This window comes from Lucilia cuprina, chromosome 6, assembly GCF_022045245.1.
Source record: "Lucilia cuprina isolate Lc7/37 chromosome 6, ASM2204524v1, whole genome shotgun sequence".
In the NCBI taxonomy this organism is placed as follows: Eukaryota; Metazoa; Arthropoda; class Insecta; order Diptera; family Calliphoridae; genus Lucilia; species Lucilia cuprina.
In genome coordinates this window covers 24,400,778-24,412,408 of record NC_060954.1, presented here as the reverse complement: position 1 = coordinate 24,412,408, position 11,631 = coordinate 24,400,778, and the positions used below count along the sequence as shown (strand labels likewise).

General features: G+C 30.5%; 1 protein-coding gene across 1 annotated transcript; it reads left to right on the top strand.

Annotated features, from left to right (window-relative positions):
- Positions 1-202: 202 nt before the first annotated feature.
- On the top strand, positions 203-1,059 carry LOC124420587. Its single transcript, XM_046954044.1, has 2 exons — positions 203-686; positions 938-1,059. The coding sequence occupies exons 1-2, from the start codon at positions 203-205 to the stop codon at positions 1,057-1,059; spliced, it is 606 nt and encodes a 201-aa protein (XP_046810000.1).
- Positions 1,060-11,631: the final 10,572 nt, after the last annotated feature.

The following is an 11,631-nucleotide window of genomic DNA, read 5'->3' as shown; positions in this document are numbered from 1 at the left end:
GAAAAGACTCCAACATCGCTATTGTTGTTGCTTCTTCAGGCATTGCGGCAACTCTTCTCAGTGGTGGCAGAACTGCACACTCAGTTTTCAAATTACCGGTAAAGTTGGAACAAGCTGAATCTGCTACTTGCAATATAAGTAAAAATAGCAATCTAGGCGCTTTACTGCAAAATGCAAATTGCTGGTGTGGGACGAGTGTACAATGGCACATAAACATGCACTTGAGGCAATAAATAGAAGTTTGCAAGACATACGTAGTAGTCAAACGCCCATGGGTGGTTTGGTTGTTCTTCTTGCGGGAGATTTTCGTCAAACATTGCCAGTTGTTTCAAGAGGCACACCGGCCGATGAAATAAATGCTTGCTTGAAATCTTCATATCTTTGGAATGAAATTGAAAAATTAAGCCTAACCACCAATATGAGAGTTCAACTGTTTAATGACACAGCTTCCGGTACATACGTAGAGGAGTTACTCAAAATCGGAAATGGAGAAGTTGTTAATGACGTCAATGGTGAAATTTTATTTAAGCCAACGTTTTGCAATTTGGTATCTTCTGAAGAAGAACTTATTTCTAAAATGTATCCAGCTATTAATGATAACTTATGTAATGATGCTTGGTTATGTGAAAGAGCATTGTTAGCACCGACAAATAATATAGTGGATCACATTAATCATAAAATTTTGTGTATAATTTCTGGCGAAAAGAAATTTATAAGTCCATTGATACCGTCGTTGATGATGGACAATGTACAACATATCCACCCGAATTTCTCAACTCAATCGAGATGTCAGGAGTTCCATCCCATAAATTGGAGCTCAAAGTTGGTGTTCCAATAATTCTTATGAGAAATCTCAATGCACCAAAGCTATGTAATGGAACGAGGTTAAGAAAAACTCACCTTAGCCCTAATCTCATTGGGGCAACTATATTAACAGGCTCAGCAAAGGGAGAAAATGCTTTTAATCCACGTATACCTATCAAACCAACAGAATTGCCATTTGACTTTAAACGGATACAATTTCCGGTTAAATTGGCATTTGCAATTACCGTAAATTAGTCTCAAGGCCAAACATTAAAATTTGCGGGGTTACACTTAGAGACACCATGTTTTTCACATGGCCAATTGTACGTTGCATGCTCACGTGGTCGAAATTTGTATATATTTACTCCAAACGGAAAAACATTGAACGTGGTTTATAGAAGTGTTTTAAAATCGAGATGATAACTAAAAATAGAGTTTTTTAATAAAAATTTATATTGCAATTCATATTTAATCTGTTTTTTTTTTGATTTGGAAAACCCGGGCAACGCCGGGTACAATCAGCTAGTTACACATGATATCTTGCATACATTTTTCACATTTTATAATTTTTCAAGTTCAACATGAAATGTTAAATTTTAGACCATAAGTCATTTCCTATAGTAAATAATATTTAAGTTTGAAAGTAAAAATATTGTAACCCGATAGTCGCAACAGTGAATCAACTAAGTTTTTTGCCTACCTTTTTTAAGAGAATTTTGTTTTTTGTTCATAAATAAAATTCGAAAAAACAGATAAAAAGTAAATATATGTTTTCCAATTAGGTTAGGTTTGCAGGCTGTCCCTTGCAGTTCGCATTAGGGGCACACTTGGGTCCATGTTATGATCCCTTTGTGGTTTTCCAATTAAAAATGGGAAAAATTAGAAAAAAAATATTAATATACAAATTTTGGTGCATTTGTTGTTGCTTTTTATAATTTTTCATCAGAATTTGCATGTCAATAAAGTATTTTGCATATTGAGAATTCCGGTTAATTTCATTGGGGTTTTCAAATTATTTTTTAATTATTTTTGGAATTTATTGTTTTATTGTTAATAGGAAGAGTGTTAAATATTTTTCAATATCGATTTGCAGAAATCATATCCTGATTGGGTGAAAATGTGATGTTATTTGCCTTAAAATGTTAAAGGATAATAATGAGGCAATTTCGATACAAAAAATTAGTTTAGATTTCTAGAACAAGTGTAAATTAATAGAATATAATTATGAAATGTTTAATCAAAAACATTAAAAAATTTAAAATAGAGTAATAGATGAAATGAACCAAAGAATTATTAGAAAAAACGCACTGAGTGCTCTTTCAAAAACTTTAACTGCCAAAGAGAGGCGACTTGTATCCAAGGAAAACTATTGGACTCCTGATTTATCCTTTTAAAAATCTATATGCGAACTAGGAGGAACACTATGTTTAAATTTAGACCTCTAAACAGACCTTAGATTGCTTGGAACCAATGTAAAGTGAACTGTCGTGTAGTACAGGAAAAATATCTAATTTAGATATTTTAAAATAGAGGTGGTTATCATACCGTAACGTCAACAAAAGCAATATTTTTCACCTACTTAATACATAAATTTATATATATTTAGAAACCAAATCAAGCATAGCTATCCAGATCCTAATATGCCTACTGTATCTTATTCATAAAATAAAGTATTTAAAATATGAGGTTGAAAATCAAGATTTTAGCATTTAATAGTTCTATAGTGGTATATGGTGATGTCCCCATACTTAGAGTGGCTAGGATGGTACTTAGTAATAGATTTATTGAATAAGAATCAATATTATACAATTCTAAATAAAATTTACACAATACTCCCCAAATAGATGGAGTTTCCGTAATGTAGTTTTTGTTTATCAATACAAAATGACCAAAAACCCGGATTGTTTTTGTTATAATATATATATATTTATACCTCACAAAACATTTTTTCTAGGTCCAAATCCATTGATTATCTAATATATCATGTATCCAATTCAAAATTACTTATTATTTTCGAAATTTAATAAAAGAAACGATAGATTTCATGTTAAGTCAAATATTGATAATTTCTGATAGGTATATAAGATAATAAACCGGTTAAGAAATGTCAAAATTTAGTCGTTCCACTACTAAAATATCTAAAAACTGTTATTCTTATATATAGGAGTAATAAAAATATTAAGTTTTATAAAATAATGCAGCAATATTAAAAAAATGAACAAAAAACCTAAAAAAAGCAAAATACTTTATTGGCCCATAAAATTAACAATACGTTCACATTTTATCAAAAATCTTAATTAATATAACGATTTTACTTTTTATAGTAGAAAATTAAAATATAAGATATTCTTTAAAAAATACAACAAACAAATTGCTTTATTTTGCTAAAATAATTGTTCAGATAAAGTTTTTTCTTAAAATTTATAAAATTTTACATAGGCAAATTACTTAATTGATTCACTGTATATGCTCTGTTGCGTACATTTCATGTTCGTATATTACTGCTTGCATGGCTTCAATGTTGTTGACTTCGAATAATTTGTGTAGGAAAATATTTTAATATTATAGGCAAGTCATATGAAATATATGTGGGTATTATAAATATGTTAGCGAGTTGCTGCGTAATATATTGTATGTGAAAACATTTTATATTTGTCTGTAAGCTGTAATATGCAATAGCTTGTATGGGTAAATATTTTTAGCAAAAATACTATAAATATTTTGAACAGAACTATTTTTTAAATATGCATATTTTTAAATATGAGGTAAATGCATATTTATTGCAAAGTCAAAAATAAAAATATAAAAGCATTTACTAATATTTAAACTCTGATTGAAACAATAGAAAAAATAAAATAAAATTGTTGTTTTTATATGGTTAAAAACCTAAACCATACTCCTGTTTTTTTTTTTTTTTTTGCTTTCTTCACCAGCACCAAGTAAAAGGTATTTGGCTAACCTGAGGGCAATTTGGCAGCTCAACATTGGTCCTTCGAGCAGGATCGATTGGTGGATTATTGGCCTTTTTGGAAAAATCACCTGGAGGTGACACTTTTCCATTTCTTTTACGTTTGTTCTTGTAACATTTTGTTGGTAACATAACAAAAGCTAAAAGAAACTTCAATCATACAGTTTGAAGACCCTTGAATTGTTCTGTAAAATTTAAGTTGCTTAATGATAATACAGTCTTATAATACATTTGTTATACAGTCCATTAAATCAATTATAATTGTACTGTATTATCAGAAAGGTGCGTGAATTTGATAGTGAAAATTTACAATATTGCACTATTATCACAAAGGTGTTGAAATTTGCTAAAATTTAGTTACAATTACACATAAAGGTGTGTGAATCGACTGTGTTACATGGACGCTTTGCCAACTTCGTTGCGGAAATAGCTAAAAATTAGCAAAGACACTAACGCTCTTGTTAAGTGGTAGCCTTGTTTATCAGAGCAACTAGATCTCATATATGATCAATCAGAGTGCACTATTCTATACTTTTGACAGCTGGTATATTGACTTTTTTGTTTTATTTTATATACACACATTTTCATTTGTTTACATTATTTTTTAAATGATTATAAAATTTTTTGTTGGTTATGAAAAAAAATCGTAGGCAAAAAGCTCTATCTGATATAAATTTGTGAATTATTTTAATATAATATTATAAAATTTTAAATTTTTTTTATATAACTATTCGAATATAGTCGTAAAAATATTGTAGAAGAAAAAACTCAAAAATCTTAACGAACTAGCGAATTAAACAATTTTTTTTGCTCTTCTGAAAACTTGTGTTATTTTAGATGGAGACTATTGAATATAGTCCCTCGATATTTGATGGCAGTAATTAAGTTGCAGGCTACTATAGTTGTGTGGCCAATTTTTGAAAATTAATTGGAATAGTTTGTACTGAAAATATGGAGAGTGAAGTATCTATGTGTAACTAACTAAACCTAGGCTTTTTTTAAATTGTTTATCTGGATATTGCCGTAAATTTGAGGTACGTTATTGTATCCAGTTCTCTTCTTCAGTTCTGAACAAGAGTCAAGTGAGTTCATATAGAACATTATTTTGAATTGTTTCTTAATTTAAAAGTTGGTCTACCAAAATATTGTCTTAAAATAGACACTTGTGAAACAGTACATCGACAATAGAGTCGCTTATATTATGTAATTTATTTTTCTCGGTACAATCTCATTTTTAAACAAGTAAGAGTGCTATATTCGGCTGTGCCGAATCTTATATACCTTTCACCATAGTGTATTTTAAACATAATTGATCTTACAGTCTAGTTAATAAAAACATTAAAAAAATTTGAGTCGATTTAATCCGAATGTTTCGGCGGCGGCTCAAGCAACTAAATATAGTTCGGCGGCTAAGCTCCGACTCGAAGCCGGTCGACTTCGACCTCTGATTCATTGCTGGTAAACATTGACGAGACGTAGATTTTGTTTTTGTTTATCGTAAAAAAAATTGTTTTAAAAAGCACTTGGAAAAAATTTGTGTTAGTTTTAAATTTCAAACTTACATTATTCGCATAAAAATTATTGTACAATAACTTACAATCTACTCTCATATAATTGAAAACGTTTTAAATACTTTTTTCTATTCATCAAAAAATAAATTTGCAAAACAAAAGCGAAAATTATTTTATTTCAAAAAAAATGTAAATCATATTTTTTTGCTGTGTATACTTTGTATGTTTGAATTCCAAACATACAAAAAAAATACACAGCTGAATAAAACCAAATACATCTACACACACACGTGTACATCTTTTTCTATGTACAGTGTTTTTGTTGCTTTTTTAACAATTTTTTGATGAAAGGTTGTCTCGGATTTTTGCTCATATCTCCGTTATTTACCGACCGATTTTGCTGATTTTAAATAGCGATCTTCTCGAAAGCATGTCTAATAGAATTATTGAAGATTCAGACATCGCCGATATCTGGGGTCCTCTAAAAACTGATTTCAACAGGCAGACAGACAGACGGACAGACAGACAGACGGACATGGCTTAATCGACTCCGCTATCTATAAGGATCAAGAATATATATACTTTATAGGGTCGGAAAATTATATTATAGAAATTACAAACGGAATGACAAACTTATATATACCCTTCTCACGAAAGTGAAGGGTATAAAAAGTATATTAGTTTGTTGGCTGTTTATGTTTTTGTTTAGTAGTATTCGAATTACGAAAATATTTTTTTCGAGACATTTTTGTGCAAAATCTTTCCGAAGCAAATCGATTTATTAGGACTATTCACAAATAATCTTTTTGGTGTTGAAAACCATCTTAAAAACCAATCAATAGTGAAATTCATTCGGATTTTTGGTAATAATTTTGTAGCAATTTGTTGGTTACCGATTTTCTTTTCACGTTGAAATTTTGTTGGCGTTACCAATAAAACAATTTACAAAATGGAATCTGAGATTTTAAGGAAATTTGAAAAACTGGCTACTTTGTTTCTCGAGTTCGAGAACGATTATAATGAAATGCCACAAGAAAATCGTAGTTCATTTAGCATTGACCTTCAAAAGGAGGAATTTAAAACTTTATGGGATAAAGTTAGAGATGCTTATGAGGTTTTGTTACTAAATAGCGAGGACTCGGACTCAAAAAAAGTTTGCGAGCATGCACAGTGGGGCAGAATTGGCGTTACCAATAAAACAATTTACAAAATGGAATCTGAGATTTTAAGGAAATTTGAAAAACTGGCTACTTTGTTTCTCGAGTTCGAGAACGATTATAATGAAATGCCACAAGAAAATCGTAGTTCATTTAGCATTGACCTTCAAAAGGAGGAATTTAAAACTTTATGGGATAAAGTTAGAGATGCTTATGAGGTTTTGTTACTAAATAGCGAGGACTCGGACTCAAAAAAAGTTTGCGAGCATGCACAGTGGGGCAGAATGGAAATTTTTTGGAAATAAATCTGGCATTTCTAAACGGCTGATCCGATCGGGATAAAATTTGGCGTGAGCGTAGCCAAGGAGTATTCGAGTTTAAGTTTTGAAGATGAACCCCGCAGATGCCCCAGGGACGGAGCTGTGGCGGCTCAAAGTAGGGTACCTACGACATGTAAAATTTTTAAACTCGTGCCATTTATTTGTTTTTCACCCAAATACGAAGATTTTTATATTTTCTGATTTTTATATTTTTGTTGAAAAAACAAAATTTACCATACCTTGGTCCGCCTTTTTTTGAATACCGGGCGTAATTTTGGACCAAATGGACTTGTTAGTTAGACAACAAAATTTCCAATAATATACAAAAAATTTCAGATCAATATCATTTACAGATCCAAAAATATACGTTTTTTAATTTAAAAATTCAAAACATTTTAGATTTTTGCCGTTTTTTTGCCCAAAATGTGTCTTAACTCTTTTATTAATAAAATAAAATTTTCTTTAAGAACATATAACAATTTTATAGTTTTCTAAAAGGTATCTTTACGCAGAACGCTTTGGCGTAAAAAACTTGTCCTATTTTTTGAAAATGTTGCCACTGCGTCCTTCCGAATATGACCTATTTTTTATCAAAACTTAAATTTTGGGTGACATGTTCTAAAATCCCAAAGCTGGGATCAGAAAACTGAAAGCAGTTTTGGAAACCTCAATATGTTTTCTATTTACTCCAAAAGTATTTTCCCAGCCCTGAAAGAAATGTGGACCCTATGGGCAAAAATATAAAAAATTCCATTTTTGGGATTTTCATTCCTATTTTTGGGAATTGCGGGATGCCCTTTGCCTTTTCAATTTTTTTTTGCATTTTCTTATTTGAAATGACAAATTTAACAAGCGTTGAAGATTTCATTGAGTTTTGTTCATAAATATAAATAAAGATAAGATATAAATAAACATAAATAAAGATTTTGTCATATATTTCATATTTGTTAAATTTCTAAAACTATGATTTATATCAAAATTTTAATAGGTACAACAATTTAGTCCATATTTATCCCTTAATATCTTTTTTTAGTTAGATATGGATATTCTCGACCCTTTAATTTCAAGCCAATATCTCAATTACATTCAAAAATATGTATCCTTTATTTTCATACTTTAGTATTAAATATGCCAGAACATGTTTAAATCATATATTTACCTATTTTCTATTTGTTTGCTTATCCTTATAATTGAAAGGTCCTATTATGCTTAAATTTTCAGAAATTTATAACTATTTTTTACCTAAATTTTTTCGACAGATCATTTCGTTCTGTTTCGTTTATGATCATGTAGGTAAAAATATACAGGTAATGATAATTTCGATTCATTCACCAATAAGAAATATGAATGACTGAATTACAGGTTATAGTAATATAGTCCTAAATGGTAATAGGTAGACAGTTCGTAATTTTTTACTTTGGAATACCTGCATCGGAAATGACAAGAATTGGTATATACTTAAGTAAACTTCTCAGACTTTAAGTACCATATTTAATAAATCTACAATGAATATTACATTAAAGTACGAAGGGTTATGTTCCGTTTTATGGAGTGTATCTTTAAAAGGGCCAGAAAGAATTGAAGACATTTCAAATTATATATAAACTACATATAGTAGAAAAATAGACAAAACAGGCATATCAAAAATTGAAAACTTTTTAAAACTTTGTGATGTAAAAAGTAAGTCTGTGAAAGAAATGTGGAAATCAAAAGAAATTTCGATTAAAATTTTGTAGTTGGATGGAAACTACTACGGAAATCTCAACTTACAACACATCAGCAGGAGCGCCTTGCAAGTCATACGAAGACTTATGTTCAAGTCAAAAAAAGAGGGTCACACAAAAACTTTTTTCAATCTCAAATGAGTAAATTGCTGATACATTTAACGAAATGCTGCAAAAGGAAAACCAACCTATGGATGCCGTACATATTGCAACTATTCTTCCTAATGCATCACCAAAACGACTTAAGCGAATTGTGGAAAGTATACCAACTCCAACATCACAATCAAATTTTACTGAAGAGGAAGCAATAGCGCTTATGTTGGAACTGGGTCTCAGTCGAAATAAGTACCAAATATTAAGGAAAGCTCTGCATGAAAAAGGACACAATATATTACCATCATACAAGGCGATCCAGGAAAAAAAACAAACTATCCTACCATCACCTATTGCTGTTAATGATGTGGAAGCTTGTATTGATATATCATCTTTGCTCGAAAACACAGCATCAAGAATTGTGTCAGACTTTTCAGAAGACCAACTAAGGAAAATTCATAACTGTGATGTTGTCTTAATGTGTAAGTGGGGATGTGACGGTTTATCAGCACTTCCAGAATACAAACAAGCTTGTGGAAGTCGGACATTAGCAGACTACAAAAGTGTATTTATGTCATCATTAGTGCCATTACGAATTCGTTCATATTCCCTTAATCCATCATCGTCAAGCCTCGGAAATTCAGTTGAAGATATATGGATCAATACAACTCCGGGTTCAAAAAATTTTTGTAGACCCATTGGATTTGAATATATAAAGGAGTCAAAGAAAACTACAAAAGACTTAGTGGAATATTTAAAAGATGAAATAAATGCACTGTTGTTGCTTCGAAGAGTTAACACTATTTTAATGGCACTGAATAGTAAACATAAAATTAATGGAAATCGATTTGGGGAATATACATCTGAAATTTCTAAATTACTTGTATCTCTGTATCCATGGAGGGAACTAACACCAACAGTACACAAAGTATTGTGTCATGGTCAAATTATAATTGAATCGAATATTCTTCCACTTGGAGAGTTAACAGAAGAAGCCCAGGAAGCGAGGAATCGAGATTTTAAGCATGTTCAACTTTTCAGCTGAAGAAAATGCTCCAGGCAATCACAGAGTGAAGATAGTTTTATAGTTTACTTCTATCTTCTGATCCTGTTCTTTCAACTATGCGAAAAAGATGGATTTGTTATGAAACTCTATCATCTCAAAACGATGAAGATTTAAAGGACTTATATTACCTTCTGGATATGTATACCGATATGACAGATTATTTTATAGAAAATAAGTAGTGTTAGGAATTAACTATATAAGTAGGTTGTAAGAATTAATTGTATTATGTTTAAGATAAACAGTTCAAATAAAAAAAGCTATTATACTAACTGATGATATTGTATTAAATTGTGTTTTATATTTCGGTGGGCGGGAAAGGTGGTTTGTGTGGGATGATTTAGGTGTTGTGGTGCGTGGCTCATAATAATATTATATTTTTTTATTGTATATAAAATGTTATAGTCTTTAATAAAATAATTAACTAAATAATTTTTAAAAATTGTCCAAATATTTTATTCAACACCTAATGTCATACTTAATACTAAAATATGAAAAAGATGAAATTAAAGGACACAAGTTTAAATGAACATATTTTTGAATGTAATTGAGATATTGGCTTGAAATTTTTTGTAAAGGATCGAGAATTTCCATATCTAACTAAAAAAAGATATTAAGGGATAAATATGGACTAAATTGTTGTAGCTATCTGCGACCCTATTAAAATTTTGATAAAAATCATAGTTTTAGAAATTTAACAAATATGTAATATATGACAAAATGCAAAAAAAATTGAAAAGGGGCATCCCGCAATTCCCAAAAATAGGAATGAAAATCCCAAAAATGGAATTTTTTACATTTTTGCCCATAGGGTCCACATTTCTTTCAGGGCTGGGAAAATACTTTTGGAGTAAATAGAAAACATATTGAGGTTTCCAAAACTGCTTTCAGTTTTCTGATCCCAGCTTTGGGATTTTAGAACATGTCGCCCAAAGTTGATGTTTTGATAAAAAATAGGTCATATTCGGAAGGACGCAGTGGCAACATTTTCAAAAAATAGGACAAGTTGTTTACGCCAAAGCTTTCTGCGTAAAGATACCTTTTAGAAAACTATAAAATTGTTATATGTTCTTAAAGAAAATTTTATTTTATTAATAAAAGAGTTAAGACACATTTTGGGCAAAAACGGCAAAAATCTAAAATGTTTTGAATTTTTAAATTAAAAAAACGTATATTTTTGGATCTGTAAATGATATTGATCTGAAATTTTTTGTATATTATTGCAAATTTTGTTGTCTAACTAACAAGAAAAAATTGAATCCATTTGGTCGAAAATTACGGTATTCAAAAAAAGGCGGATCAAGGTATGGTAAATTATGGATATTATAAGAGATAAGTAGTATGTCCAAGCATGTTTTTTCAAGATCTCGTCGAGCGCTTTCAGAAAATATAAAAATCTTTGTATTTGAAAAACAAAAAAATGGCACGAGTTTAAAAATTTTACATGTCGTAGGTACCCTACTTTGAGCCGCCACAGCTCCGTCCATCGGATCAGCCGTTTAGAAATGCCAGATTTATTTCCAAAAAATGTCAATTCTGCCCCACTGTGGCACGCAAAACACATTTATAAAGAATGTAGGTTGGCTGCTCTTAATGGTAAGTCGGCACTTACCTCGTCTAAATGTGCAACGGGTGCTAATCCAGCTTCAGCTAGTATGATGAGTCGTAATTCTGGCCATCATATGAGGTTGCCACCTTGCACAATGGAAGTTTTTAAAGGCGATTATAGAACATGTCCCTCTTTTCGAGATATGTTTACTGGTGTTGCGAAGAATTATCAGAAGTCGAGAAGTTATTTTATTTGAGGCAATTTACGAGTGAAGATGCTCTAGAAATTGTAAAAGATTCCCCCCTGACAAATCAAGGTTTCTGTATTGCATGGAAAAATCTATGTGAAGCGTATGAGAATAAAAGATTTTTGGTAAATAGCCAATGGAGAACTTTGTTTAATTTCTTTCCTGTTAAATCAGAGTGCTAAAGAAATAAAAATG

Coding starts and splice junctions, on each gene's coding strand:
- LOC124420587 (XM_046954044.1), top strand. CDS start 203: ATGGCACATAAACATGCACTTGAGGCAATAAATAGAAGTTTGCAAGAC. Junction 687..937: donor CATTAATCATAAAATTTTGT/GTATAATTTCTG, acceptor CTATATTAACAG/GCTCAGCAAAGGGAGAAAAT.